This window comes from Alligator sinensis, unplaced genomic scaffold (genome assembly GCF_000455745.1).
Source record: "Alligator sinensis unplaced genomic scaffold, ASM45574v1 scaffold255_1, whole genome shotgun sequence".
Lineage (NCBI taxonomy): Eukaryota > Metazoa > Chordata > Crocodylia > Alligatoridae > Alligator > Alligator sinensis.
Window position 1 is genome coordinate 176,742 of NW_005842270.1, and position 15,296 is coordinate 192,037.

The 15,296-nt window shown below is 46.0% G+C and overlaps 1 protein-coding gene across 6 annotated transcripts in view; it reads right to left on the reverse strand.

Annotated features, from left to right (window-relative positions):
• Window positions 1-14,361, reverse strand: part of NFAT5 (nuclear factor of activated T cells 5) — a 114,800-nt gene extending 100,439 nt beyond the window's left edge. For 4 of the 6 annotated variants that reach the window (XM_025209174.1, XM_025209180.1, XM_025209179.1 and 1 more), the window contains exon 1: window positions 13,868-14,360. In XM_025209174.1, the coding sequence (XP_025064959.1) occupies window positions 13,868-13,985 (118 nt within the window). In that variant the 5' untranslated portion in view covers window positions 13,986-14,360. Of the gene's footprint in view, window positions 1-13,867 lie in introns of all 6 variants that reach the window. The other 2 variants (XM_025209175.1, XM_025209182.1) reach the window with 1 other exon arrangement.
• Between the last annotated feature and the right edge of the window lie 935 nt (window positions 14,362-15,296).

Here is a 15,296-nt window from a genome sequence, read left to right on the forward strand (position 1 = left end):
GGGCCAGGCCGGGCGCCCCTCAGCCGTCGCGTCGCGTCGCGCCGGGCCGGGCCTGACAGGAATCCGGCGGCTGCCAACGGCACGGACTGCCGCCCCCTCCGCGGATGCTCTGCGCACGCGCGGCCCCGGCGCTGCGGAGGGGAGGTGCCGCCAGGGGAACAGCAAGCGGCGTGCGCATGCGCGAACAGAAGGGGGAGGGGGGCTTCTTGCCGGAATAGCGCCTGCGCCAACCCGGCGGGGAGGGGAGAGGGGAGGGTTGGCGAGGAGCGGCGCCCTGCGCATGCGCACGCCCGCGGGCCTCGGGGAGGGGGACGGCGGCTTGCCAGGGAGACTTCGCGCATGCGCCGTGAGGAAGCCAGGCGGGACAGAGGTCTGAGGCCTCGGGGAGACGAGCCCCGACGGAGCAGTGTCCGTCCCCCTCGGGTAGCTCTGCGCCTGCGCCCTGGAGGCGGCGCAGCCCCGCCCACTCCCGTCACGTGACAGCGCTGCCACGTGGGAGCCCTGGGCGTGAGGGCGCGAAGTGGAGCACGTGCCTGGGTGCGATGGCTTCGCGCGATCCTTGTATTTTCCGGGGACAGATTTGGTTGTAAACCGAGGTGGTTCAAATCAGGGGCGCTTGGCTGCAAACCAGATCATCCTCATCCTGCCCAGGGGTTTGGCAGCAGGGAGTGGTGGTAGCCTTAATAAGTGCTCCCCTGCTGCCACCCCCACCCCCAAGTGCTAGATAACACTGCCCTGCACTTGGATCACAGGGCTGGGGTGCTGAGGAGCCCGATCTGGGTGCACAGGGATGGAGCTGACAGCACAGGCCAATCCAAACTTGTGGGGCTCAGTCGGGGCACGGACCAACTCTGCATCACTCCCTGGGGCAAAAGACTGGGCCCCACTGGTTTAAATATTCAGTATAGCACCTTTTCATGTTGCTTGCTGAAGACGTACTCCCTGGAGCCAAGCCCTACCAAAGGGAAAGATCATTTTAAAATTTCTGTTTTTAAAAATAGCAGTTTCTCCTGTATTTTTTCTTTTACAGGGCGACTACGCTTGGTTCTGATCTATATAACCAGTTGGTATCTCACATCCTAAATAAACCATGTGAACACAGACACTAGTACTGGTCCTTCTGTGGGTAACAGCCCCTCCCTGGCCAAAATATGGGTCACATAAAGAAAATAGAAATGGTGGGAGAGCGACACACCTACGGGGCAGGAGGATGTCTCCTGCTGTGAGTAAAACCCACAGCTGTGTAACAACCGAGTCAGAAGTCTTGCCACATACATAGCAATGGTGTTTTTCTAGTCGGCCCCTACTGTGCTTCAATTTGCAGAGTATCCACCCAGTCATAGGAACTCTTTGTGAGCAGAACCGTACACCCTGAAACCCAAATTTACCTCCCCTTGCAGACTAGCTTGTTCATGTCATCGAGTCTCTTCTAATAACAGATTTTCCTGAAACTTTCCTGCCTGGTGTTGTACAAGTTAAAGGCAGAGTATTCAACTCTATTAAAAGAGCTGAAGGCATCACAGTCTTGGTGAAATGATTCTTGGAACCATCATGCCGATACCATCTATCAATCAATCCAGGAAAGGCAAAAAGAGTAAACGTGATTAAAAAGTACCAGCGTCTGATGTGCTTGGCAAAGAAAACAAAATACTTTGCAGTTATGTGATTTTTTTCAGCTGAGGATTTCCAAGTGATCTACAAAGACAGACAAAACATTACATAAATAATACAAAGGGTAAAACTGGGGCACAGAGTTGAAATGACTTGTGTAAGGTTTCACAAGCTTGAGCTTAACAAGCAGTTTATAAGGCAAGAAGGGACCACTGTGATTATCTCGTCTGACCTCCTGGATAACACAGGCCATAGAACTTCCCTGAATTAATTCTTGTTTGAACTAGAGCATGTTCTTTAGAAAAACATCCAGTCTTAAGAGCACAAATAGTTTTTGAAAGGGTGCAAGAATTTGAGGAGGAGGGGAGCTGCTGCTGACATCTCTGAAAGAGCCCCAAGATAAGGAGGAATGAAAAATTCCTGGGTCATCAAGGGGCTGGAGACCACAAGATAGGCAGTTAGATGTCCATGAAAAACATCTGCTGAACAAAAAGTTCAGTTAAACTTCATGGAAGTGGAAAACTTAATGGTGCAAAGAACATAGGATTAAGGGAGCCCTTGCTTTGACATATTTTCTTTACTAAGAGGAATAGGAAACAACTGAAGATGAATAGTAAGTGTGGACGTGATGATCGTGATTCGTTTAAATGAAACATACTAAAGGCAGGGCTTACAGAAGACACCTATTTTAAGAATGCAAATGTTCAGGCATTACAACTTCCAGTGAATATGTAACATGAAGTATTAAAAAACCTGTGTTTAAAGGAAAGCTGGGGAATCCCAGTACCCCTCCACTGGGGAGGAACTGCAAGAAGCATAGTAGTCAATGTGGAATGACAAGATACCGATCCAAAGAGATGAGGACCTGTGGTGGAAGGGGTAAAAGGACAAGACACCAAAGAAGATTATATTCTATAAAACCAATTAAACTACAGAAGAATGTTAAGGGCAACAAAGCAAAAATGAGTTGAATGTATTAATGCCAGGTAAGGGAGTAAGACAATGTCAGGAAAAGTTAAGTGTAAGGAGGCAAATAAACGACCAGGTCTGAAGCTACTCTGTCTGAGCTCCTAACTGCTGTTCAAATTTTTGGCTTTAAACAAACCACAAGTGAAATAAGTAATAGGCCACTAAAATAATTATGATTTCATACTGCAAACAACTAAAGAAACAGGCCAGACAGGAAAATGGAACATACGTAATACAGTACAAACAAGCAGGCCCAGATTATATGAATCTCAAGGATTTAAGCGGATTAATATTGAATTTGCTGATCTACTTGCAATTATTTTTATCAAATCATGGACAGGTTTTGTTTGTTTGTTTGTTTGGGGGGAGACAAATGTAATAGTCATCCTAAAATAGGGAAATAGTAGAAATCCCAATACTATAATCCATTTACTCTCGATTCAGGGAATTGACGGGAAATGGAACATTTTATTTGTAATTATTATTGTAGTAATTGCCACCTTAAAAAATGCATGTAATAATAATCTGTGACCTCTTCTGCAATAAAGAAACCAGGAAGAATAAGCAGCACAGATTTATAAATCAAAATTATGCTGGGCAAATATGATTACTTTCTTTAATGATACTAACAAATTTAATTAAAGGAGACCATAGAAACAATAGTCTACATCCATTTTAGGGAAGCCCTAACCAGAGTGTGTCTCAAAATACTTAGAAACAGTTTGAATGCAAGCATCATCCCACACAGTGAAACGCATCTGGAAATAGCCTGTGAACAAATGACAATAAAAGTAATTGCATCTCACTACGAGAGGCAAAAGTTTTTGTGGGTGATATCTTTTACTGAACCAACGATGTGGTTGGGATAGGTTTATACAAGGTTTTGTGTATCACGGTACCTCTGTCAGGTCTCAGGGTACTATGATACCCAAAAGCTTGATATAACTGCTTCTCACCAACTGGCATCAATGGGTGCATCCAGCTTAACTGTTAGCTTTTATTTCAAGGATGCCTTCCATGCAGGGGGATCTTCCCCGCAGTCAGTATTCTGGGTTATTTTGCAGAAGCAAGGTGGAAATAAATGTGTTCCTTATCTGGGGAGTCACTTTAAAAATCCCAAGATTCCTCCTTTGCCATCCCACAGCCTCCTCTTTTTAGGTGGCACCATGTTCAAAGTACAGAAGCTTATTATTAACAAGCGCTCTCCATGCTGCAATGCTGGCAGTGGGGCATCAGTTGCTTACATGGATGTTTGACAGGCTGCCAGAAAGCTGCAGCTTTGCAAACCAGCTGCCTGACCACAGAGGACACGCACGAGAAGGAGGAGGATGTGATTGAAAAGCTGCTGCAAAAGGTACTTTACTTAGACCAACTTTGTGCTGTCTCTGGGCTCAAGGAAAAAGAGTTAGGTGGGTGGAGAGGAATATGTGACAGCAGTGAGCACGCAGCATCAGCATGACAAAGCTGGCTTTCCTGGTGCAGGGAAGCAACACACCAATACGAGAGTTCCCCTATCCATGCAGAAGCGTGACCATCGCCATCCCCAGTGGCTGACCAGTTTGGTTAGCATATCTGCTGTTAAGATGGCTGTTAATACGTGTGCACTCACGTTTAAACACTACTGTCACTGCATGTTGTCAAGCTTGTTACCCCCGAGGACATTTTTGGCTTTGCCCACATGGCCTTTCTCAGATGCACTGGTGCAGTTGATGAAACATTATTATTTGCCTCTTGTAGCAGGCCTTGGCGATGACAGCAGGAAAGAGCTCTCCGTTGTGCTGCAGTGCCAGGTTGGCCACCATCGTGGGTTTACCAGCATCTTTGCAGGTTGGTCTGGACAAGTTTACTTTGATACCAGAATTTCCTGGACCTCCTGCCTGTCCTTCCAAATGAAAAAGGGCAGTTTGCTAGCACAATTAACATGGGCATTACTGGTGTCGGTGTCCTGGATCTTATTCTCTTACCTACAACTGCTGTGGTTGACAAACCGTTTACTGATCATTGAGCTCCTAGAAAAGAACTGTTAACTCCTGCCTAAGCACGAACGCAATGGCAGTGGAGCGGTGCATTGAAGAGCCTGGAGAATAGATGGCAGGTTGTAACAGGAAGGCTTGAGGCAGCTGAGCATACCTCCGTCTCACAAGAACTGTATGCTGTCTGCACAATAGATGCAAAAGCAAAGGGGAGGGCCTCACAGAAAGTTGGCAATTGGGTTCATAGACTTTCAGGATATTTTGAACAACCCACAGGATGCTTTCTCCTAAATAATGTTGTCCACAATGCCTTGTGGATTTGCCAAGAGCAAAAAATAAAATGTTTACACTATACAACAAATTAAGCCCTGTTGGGCAGCTTTCTGCCATGCGGTGTTGGTTTTGCATGTGCCTCATTCATGCGACTATGAATGTTTAATAGAAGGGTGCGAACGTCACTGAAGTTACAGGAGGGGGAAGGCTTGCTGTGCATTATGGATTTGCGGGGTTCTTGTGTTTTCTTTTTGCGCTTCCATGAATTTTAAACAGCATATGACTTTTAGCTTTATGAGCATGTCTAAATCGAGCGCCTAGGCCTTCAGGCATATATGGCTCTGTTGTCTGATGCAGGTTTTGTTACATGTTCTGTAGAATCTTTTTAGAGGTCGATGAATTTTACAAGCAGCAGTGCTTTTGCTGATGGGCAAAAATAAATCTTTATTGTCCCAAAAGTGCAAACAGTGAGAACTATGCAAACAGCAGGGCTTTAAATTAAGAGGTAACGAAGATCTAAGTTCAAAGCTTGGAGCGCAAAGGTACACAGCTGTGGAGACTACCCTTTCTTCTTGCAATCCGCGGGTCCAGAGCAGTGTACGCTGGCAGCCACCCTTGCTTGGGCTGGAGGATCTCAGTTTGTGCATGGACCTGTTTTCCCTGTCAGACTGAAAGGGTCAAACTACTGCTCCCAACAGGACAAGTTTTCCAGGCACCTCTGGCTTCAGTGCTTGCAGCAGGATACTGCAGGGTAAAGAGGGGTGGTGGGAGGGGAGGTAGAAGGCATGCAGCACCTTCAGCGGGGCATGTCTATGCTCACCTGTTTGTTATCTCCATCAGCTGCCTCGACGCGTCCATCTATATAGTCTGTTCAGCGACAGCCAGATTCTGCTCCATCCACACAAGCCCCTTTTCCACCAGCTCTGGAATCAAACCAACGGGCGGGCGATGCTTCTCTGCCAGCTCCTTGATGTCCTCTTCCTTGGCACCTCTTTCTCTTACCTCAGAAATGCCTCCTGTCTTTCCCAGAGCCTCCCACCTGGTTTATTCAGTCTTTTGTTCTCTTTTTTTCTTTAACTCTCAAGTTTGCCAGTTGTTAGGCAATAGTTCAGTCTGGGCATCAGAGGTGCCAAACATGTCAGAAAAACAAGAGTTATTGTGTGTGGCAGCAGAGAAAATGTGGTTTGCTCCACAATTTTGGGATGCCATTGAGACGGTCTTTCTGGTTTGGGGAGACTGGACACTGGACATGTTTTCCCACCTTTCTTCCTGTGATCTTTGAAACCGTGATGCACGGGATGTCCTCACAGAGTTTGCTGGCAGCAGGGAGCTGGCTGACTGATGCGCAGGGCTTGCTGGATCGCTGCCGTGTGGAGTTTCATGTCACATTAGGGAGGCTGCGCAGGATCACGGGCTGCGGGGGCAAGTTTCAGCATCATCAGGCCATTGCATGTGGGCATAATACTGCTGTGCCAAGGAAGGTGATTGTGTTTGCACTTCTGCAGGCAGTCCCAGCCCTGAAGTCGTCCCTGATCCGTTTGACAAGCCAGCAAAGAAATGTCTGAAGACCAAGGGGGACACAGCAAAATACGCATTGCTATCATTCAGCAGAAAGGCATGTTCTGCATGGCTGGAGGGGCGTAGCCACTAGGGCTGTGCGAAACGGCACTGTTCCGTTTCCACTTGCGTTTCAAGGTTTCGACAGAGCAACGTTTCGTTTCGATTTGAAACTGCTGTTCTGTTTTGTTTTGTCAAAACAGTGATGCTGTTTCGAGGCTGTTTTGACATTTCGCCCATAGGCCATAATAGGGAGGCTCAAAACAGCCTCTCTCATCCAGCTGGCAGATCAGGGCCCAACCCCAGGAGGGCTGCGGCAGCTGTGCCAGTCCTCCCGGGGTTGCAGGCCCCATCTGCCTGCCAGATGAGGGAGGGATGTCACCTGGGACCGGGCAGTTGGGGAAAGGAACTGAGCCCCATTGCTCAGTTCGCCTCCCCAGCACTGGGATTGATTGGGGAAGGGAACTGGGGCTGAGCTGAGCGCTAAATTAGTCTAGGGAAACTAGCGCAGCCCGGCTGGGCTGAGTTCAGGGCTGAGTTCCCTTCCCCTGAGTTGTGATCGGCTTCCCACAGCCCAGCCGCGGGAGGCGGGAAGAGCCAGGGCTGTGCTCCCTACCTGGCTGAGCCTGGAGCCGCTGGGAGTACAGCCCTGGTTCTCCCCTGTCTCGCACCGCCTGGCTGCTTTGAAACTTGAAGCCTTGTTTTGTTTTGAGGCTGTTTCGAAGCCCTTTGTTTTGTTTAAATTTTGCTGTTTTGAGCTCAAAATGAGTTGAAAGTGTCGAAACGAAACAGCTGGCGAAATTTTGCACAGCTCTAATAGCCACCTGTTTGGGAAGCCAAGAGTCGGCAGCCCAACCACACAGCAGGAGTGCTCTGCTAAAACGTGTTCTGGATCTGAAATGCCACTTGCTATCCCCTGCAGATAGGCACAGCCTTTCCTATGCCATTAGTGCTGTTTTGCAATGAGTTTCAGGCCTCTTGGGAATTAACAGTGTTTGTGCCTTGCACAAGCTGTGCAGTGTGCTTGCTACTCATAGTTTCCATGTTGGTGCAATGTGTTTTTAGTAGATTGAGAAAAAGCATTGATAAAGCTTTTAGTGGAAAAAGACTAAGACCTATGTTGATTTAAAAAATGCCTTAGTATGATTTTTATTGGAAAGGAAACACTGGTAAATCTGTATTGATTTTCTGAATTAGTTCTTATTTAATCAAAACACAGCCTGTGCTTTTCAACAGAAGTACAGAACGCTTGGTGCTCAAGAATTACATTTCTGGGATAAAGTAGTGAGTTTGACTTTTTTCTTTTCCCTAAATCTGGCTTGATCAGTAATTGCGCATGTGATGTGAGGGGTGTGTGTTGTGAGGGAGCAAAGGGCTGGGAGGAGGCTGAGAAGCCAGATTCGACAGACGTTGGGAGAATGGATTGGGAGGACGGAAGATGGGTCTGGAAGGAGAGGGGGTGCAGAGCTGTGCATGGCAGGCTGAGTACGTATTTCCCCCAACAATAGACACTGGCACACTGAGCACTCATGGGGACACTAACTTTGGAGGAGGGCCACATCCATTGGGAATAACAACGAGGCTGGTGTACATCTCAGCCTGCAGTACCAACGCCTTGCAGTAAAGGCAACATAGTGACTCACACACAGGTTCAGAGAAGTTTAGGGCTGGAAGGGACCTTGTGAGATCATGGGGTCCAGCCCCCTTGCTCTGGGCAGGAAAGACTGCTGGGGTCAAATAACCCCAGCAAGGTGTGCGTCCGTGATGCTTACCAGTCCTGTCTGCAGGTACTTCTGGCAGTCTGAGCACTGCCGGGAGTAGAAGGCTGACTTGTAACAGGGATAGGGACAGAGATGTCCAGGTTTATCTGTGCGGGGTGTTGGTTGGGATCCTGCAGAACTATTAGATCCTGGCTGTCAGGTACCTCCAGGCAGAAAGAGTCATCGGTCTCAGGCTTCTTGGCATTGACTTGTCCATCCCGTGTGTCCAAGACCGGTCTGTCGGACAGGTTACGAAGTAGCATAGGAAGGGGACAGCCAAAATACTTGGAGAACAGAAATAGCCACGTGGTTGTTGCTGTGATATAATTTAGTCTGATGTGAAAGTACTCCTGAGTCTAACAGGAGCGAACACCCAAGGGATTTGCCAGTTACAGAGAGGGGAGGAGTTCCAGCAAGTGGACACACACCTCTTTAGATGGACGCAACTGGGTTTCCATCAGTGTAAACCACTGGTGCAGACAAGCTCTTAGTCCTGGTTTTCTTTAACCTCATTAATGAACTTGACAAATTAGTAAATAACTGTCAACGGGAAATTGTTGAAAATTCTCATGAAGATGAAGAATTAATTTTGAGAGATGTGCTAAGGATTTTAAAACACACAAGATATAGCACTGAGACTCGATCTCTAAAAATACAGCCTAATACAGTTACAGAAAAATAACATGAAACACAGGTCCAATAGGAAGGAGGGCTTTCAAAAGCAGGAAAGTGAAGAGAAAGCCAAAAGTGACAGTGGATAGCAAATCAAGTGAAACTTGTTGTGGGTTATTGTGGCAAATACACTGTTTCTTCTTGCGTGTGGAGCTATCACATGATGGAAAAGAGGGATGACTGGCTCAGTGATACAAATCCTGGAATACTGCACTCACTTCTGGATCGTCTGATGCCAGAAAACAGACCAGTAATTCTCAACCAAGGTGCCTTCAGATCATTTCCAGGGTGCCGCGGAGTGCCACAATGTTAGCACGGCTAGGTGTGTACGCATGATTCCCAAGATAAACCCAGAGACGTCAAACAGGAATCCAGCGTCAAAACCATTCTGACTTGTTGCAGTCTTTCCGAGTTCTTTGCAACAGAAGAATTGCTCTATTTTCTGTAGTCAAAAATCAAGTGAAAAGTAAGAGCTGGCATTTTCCAAGTGGTTCCTCAAGTCTAAAAACATTAAGAACCACTGCTATAGACAGACAGTCTGCACAGACTTCAGAGAAAAGGACCAAAAAAAACACAAATCTTGGGTCTGGAAACGTTTTTTTAAGAAGATTAAAAAAAATTAAATACGAATAACTTGGCTGCTGATTTCTAATAAGTATAGGGGATACGGTAAGCGACGGGGTCTCGAACGCTGTCGTTCTGCGGACAGCTCTGTAAGGCAGAGAGCACACGGTGTGGAAGAGCCGGTAACAACTCAAAGGGCTGTGCTCTGCTGACTACTACGGTGGACTCTTCAGAAAATAGTTGGAAAAAGTATGTCAAGTGAAGATAATACAGCAAGGTGGGAAAGCAGTTATTTAGGATGAGCTTGCAGGGTGTAACTCAGCACAGTGGAAAGAAGCTCAGCAAAAAGAGAAATGAGACACACTACTGGGCAAAATTTACTAGCAATGAGATTGATCTGTGGAATTATCTCCAGCTAATGAACCCCCCTTGCTTGGATCAAGCACCTGAGGTCAAGGAACAATCCACATCGGTGGGGTGAGACCAAGGCAGTCTCTTCCATGTCTATGAGCTGTGATGATATTTTCTGCACATGCCTTGAACTTGCATTTTTAATACATGAAATACATGTAATTAATAGACAAAAATGACTAATAGGCCAGGCACTGAAAGTGGAAATTTCAAATTACAAAATCATGTATTCAGTATAATTAAGACACTTTCTCTCTTTATAATGAAGCACTCCCTATACTAACAGTTGGATAACAGCAGGTGTGAGTGGGAAGGACACTAAACCAAGATCATGTGGGGAAATTAGCAGGTGCATGCCTAATATGTTAACTCCATTTGCAATTTCTGAAACTATGTAAGTGTTTTATTTTCAAACTGGTGTTAGAAAGACTGTAAGAAAATAATTAGGCTTTGTCAGCAGTTCCCGTGTTCCCAGGTCACTATTTCCTGCCAAAGCTGAAGTTGGCAGGAAACTTGTTTTATAGTACTTTGTCCTAGCAGCATCCCTAGAGATGAGACAACACCGAACACGTGACACCCAAGTTAACTGCATCCTCGTGACTGAGCCACCAGGCTGTGGCAAAGCATAAGGATTACATACAATCCAGAATTTAAAGTGTACTTCTCACTAGTATTGTCATCAGAGGGCTGAGGGCAACACATGGGCTGCAACTCAATGTTAATTGACTAATGTTAAGACAGTGCTAGTTGTTTGGTGTTGGACCCGTTAGCATTATTACAACCGTGAATTTACTGCTTTTCTGAACCCTTGTCTGGTTTGCAGGGATTTGATGGTGGAGAGAAAGAACACAAGAACTTACACTGATACAAGTCGGTCCCTCTATGGCAAGTAAGGAGACTCAGAACTGTTTCAGACCATCTACAGCAGGCCACGTTGGCAGCTTGCATCCATTGGAATCAGTGGATGATCTTAATGGTTAAACTAGTCATCTACACAGACCACTAATGCAAGTGAGAGAGTCTAGCAGGCTGTATTTATTTGACCACCTCTGAGCAACGTAGAAATTAAACACGTTTCACATTTCTTTCTTTAGAAACATGCATACAGTATTGTATGCACAAGTCTTTTTTATCTGCATGCTTAATTTACACATGTAATTCATGTGAATGCACGTGCAGTCTCATCAACTGTATATGCAAATGGCAGGCTATGATGTGTGCAACCGGTTGCAAATACAGACTAGTTGCCATATTGTGCACCTGCTTTTCTGGAGACTTGAAGTTCAGCTACCACCTGATACTGTATATTGGTTAAAGCAAGACTAGGAGTCAGCCTCCTCATTCTTTCCTCAGCTGTGTCACTATGCGAGAGTGTGACTTTGGGAAAAATTACTTCACATCCTTCTGCTTCATTTTTCCCATCTGTTAAATGAATGCAATTCTTACTTGGTTCATAAGGGTGTTATAAAATGTAATGTTTCTAAAGTGCTGGGATCCTCAGGTAAAAGCAGCTGAGATAGCAGTAGTAATATAAATGCAATGTTATTCCTTAATTACATTTTTTTTAAGCTGCAGTATTTAAAATTCTAGGGTTGCGTTTTGTTACAAGACGTCCAGAAGTGACCAGTATGCTGCGGACCAGCAGCCAACCCTCTTTTATACTGAGTATAAGACGGGTTGGCTGCTGGTCCGCAGAATGCTGGTCACTTCCGGACTGCAGTCTGCCGGTCCGCGGTCTAAAAAGGTTGGGAACCGCTGGCTTAAGGCATGACGGCCCTATCACCCACTGGACACTAACCTAAGGCCTTATCCCACAGACGCTTCCTTCTGGCAGTGTTGGGGTATGGGATGCACAACTGCCTCCAGGCACAGAGAGGCACGAGACACACAGCTTCAATCCACAGCGTTCCTTACAGCCGTGGAGGCCAGACTGACCAACACCAAAAGGGCTGAGAATAAAAAATTAATTTTGCAATGAGTTACCTTTGATACAACTCAGCAATGCATATTATGGGGCCTTTGGGCTGCAAAGAGGCCAGAGAGATTGCTCTGGGCACGGAGAAAGCCAAGGAAAGGAGAGTAACTGAAATGTGCTCAGGTTTGTGGCAGAGTGAACAGCGAACTATGTTTTCCAGAAAGTAACCCAGGTTGAGTAGCATTGTGCACACATCCACCAATACGGACAGTGTAGAGTTGGCCTTGAAGAGGACACGCTGTCTAAGGAGACAAATGCTCTCTCCAGAACTCAGCACTATTCCTTATATTGGCCTCGTGGCCTTAACAGCTGTTCGTTACAAGGCTGCACGTTGCTCATCTTTGCTCACTTGGCCTCTCTCCTTCAGTAACAGAGAAGTCTCTTGCTAGATCCCAACATGCCTCTTCTCTCATGTCAGAGAAGTTCCTCTCATTAGTGAATGGCTTAAGTCTCAACATAAATTAAAAATACAACATATGCATCAGAGAGGGTGCAGGGACATTGCTTTGGTAAAGCCAGACATGTGGAGAAAAGTTGGAAAAATTACCTCTGTAATCAAGTCACTGATTACTTGAGTTAATTTTGTTCCTATTTGTTTTTCTTTTCAAAATACTGTTCAGTATATTTTGCTGTTGTAAAATTTTTTGGGCACTTGGAGTATTTGCATAGGTATCTCTTTTTTGCTATTATTTAACTTATGAAATAAATAAATATTAACACAAGAGTATAGGAGGGTTATTCATAGATTGGTAGGGGCTGGAAGGGACCTTGCAGATCATTGGGTCCAACCCCCCAAAGACTATTTGCTATATCCGGCATTAGTCATTCTTATAAGACTACTTGCTATATCCAGCATTAGTCATTGTTAGTGCCTCCTTTAATCTCATTGATTTATCGAGATATCATCAAACTCTCTTGTTGTACAAATATACAAATATCACATTTATCTAGACTTTCATTTTGAAAGCAGGTGCCTGAAGTTAGGCATCTTAATTAAACCATGTCTATTTATGAAGCTCCCATTATTCTTAGAGGCCACTTTTAGGTAACTCTAGGCAACAACATTTTGTAAATATAGCTGCAGTATGTTCTCCCTCCGGAGTTTACAAGATCAACTTTTTGCCCTTTAATAGAACATAGCATTTTTGTCTTAATTTTAACTCAGTTGAGACACACATGCACACGCACGCACACACGTTATGGGGCATGATGTGCTTGGTTTTGTTAACAAACAATTCTAATAAGAAACCCCTCCGGACTCTGAAGCAAGGGAGGTATTTCCATTTGACATGGTGGAGTGGAACCTATACAGAAAGCTCTCGGGGCTAGTTTCAGTCTTTTTAAGACAATCTGATGCCTATGTCAAAATATCCTAAATAAAGATTATAGCTGTGATTTTTTTTCCCCCACCTCATGAAGCAAATAACTTTTTGCTGTGCCCCATAAGACATATTTCACTGTCTGTGAAATAAGAAAAGGCATCTCCTGAGGCTATAAAAGATGTCAAGAGAAGATGATCACTCGTAACAAATCTTAGAACGGTATTTCAGGCTGCCCTTATTAATCAAAGACAATCCACAGCTAGTGCAGTCCTAATGCCTTCTCTGTACAAGACACAGCAGACTGGTTTTAATAAGGAAGGCATTTTTAATTATTTAAATGGAAAAATATTTAATTTTTTTGCAGCCATTTCCTAAAACTCTTTATAAATTGGATCCAACTATTGAAATATTTGCCAACGTGAAGACCAAGATGTTCAGATGAGAACACACTAAGAGTTTTTTGCAGCCCTGGAAATAATAAATATCTGGCTTGCTGATTTTCAGACACCAGTAAGATATCTGCAAAGAAATGCAGCTCAAATATCTGCCTCCCAACCCCATCCCAGTAATCTCACATAACTCATTGTGGGTGGAATAAAGCCAGCACAAGGACATTAGCCTCCTTTGTGTTATTACAACTGTGCAGCCACTTAGGTATTTATTACATGCTAATATCTCAAAATCGGCATTTAACGATTCTTCACCAACTGGATGACCGTGCTGACTCTTACCAGCTCTCCGATCAAGCACATCTAGAGATTAGCTGTCCTGGTGACTTACCTACAACAGGAAGGACAGGTGTGTGGGTCCTGCTGGAGATGAAGTTAACCATGCTCCAGGAATAAACGGGCTGCGGAGCTGTACAAAGGCCCCTTTCATCGCCTAGGATTGAGCGCATCGCTTCCAGCGAGTCGGCCGGTCTCTGCCACAGGGAGCTGTGAGACGCTCCACGCTTCCACTCCACTTGCCAGCAGTTTGGCTCCAGCGTGCCGGACTTCACAATTCAGCCAGAGCTGTCAATTCATGACAGCACGATCCCGGTAGGCAATTCCTTTGGGTTCGTCACAGACTAGATGCCAGGCAGTCTGTTCCCTGGAAGAATCTGCAAGTCTGTGCTGCAGTCTTGCTCTCCATAAGCCAGTCCACTAGAGCGTCCTAATGGGTCACAGCCGGACAACCCCTGCGAAGCTCTGCTCTCCAGCACCACGTGGATGACAGCTAGCACCAGCACCGGTGGAGGATTAAATACATTTCCTTTGTATTCAGCTGCATGAACCTGACTGGCAAGTCAGAGGCATAGCTGCTCCAAGTTAAACACTTTGGACCTCCTGCCTCTTGTCCTCGCTAAAAATTAACTCCCTACAAAACACCGTCAGTGCCAGGAATACCTCAGTATCGCCATCTGTCAGCTGGAGAAAAGCCCAGTAGCTTCAGCAGCAGAGCTGCGCGGGGAGAGAGGCTGTCTTCAGCACTGCCTCTTCTCGAGGTATGCATTGCTGCTCTGTGTAGTGCAGCTCTTAGTAGGGGCAGGTAAGCGCTGCCCCACAGCCATAGGCAGAGACACAGGGCTTCTGGTCGTTCCTTGTAACAGGGCCTGTTGCTAGAGACAGGCCAGGAATTGCTAACCTCACGGGCCGTAGTCCTGTACCACCACCCTCTTCCGAATCTCCTGCTGAGGAAGGCTCGGCCAGGGGAAGACGGTGAACGCTCATTTCCACTCCCTACCGCACTTACTGGGAGAAATAAAGTAAAACATTTTTCTGTGAACGCTGAAGCCATTATCAGCAAGGCATTGCTTCTGATGAAAGTAGCGGGGCCACAGATCCTGCTGGCTACAGAGGCTGCAAGGCTGTAGCCTCGGAGCTACGTGTACGCGTTATCTTATTCCTACAGCGTTTTATGCCAGCACCAAACAGGTCCTCCATTGGGCATGACCTTGACAGAGAAGCATGGGTCAAGCTGCACAGACTGAGACCTGGATACGAACGCTTCAAAACTACGTTTTACAAGATGCACGTCTTCGACAGCCCCCTGCATGACTGCAGCATCCAATGAACAGCGCAGCACTTCATCGGAAGCAGCAATCTTTACAAATGCCCCGATGGGGTAGACTGAATCTGCACTTCGAGCGATAACACCAGACAGGGGCTCATGGATTTGGAAGTTGTTTTCTGATGCCATATGAAAGTAGCAGCAAGGCATGAAAGGA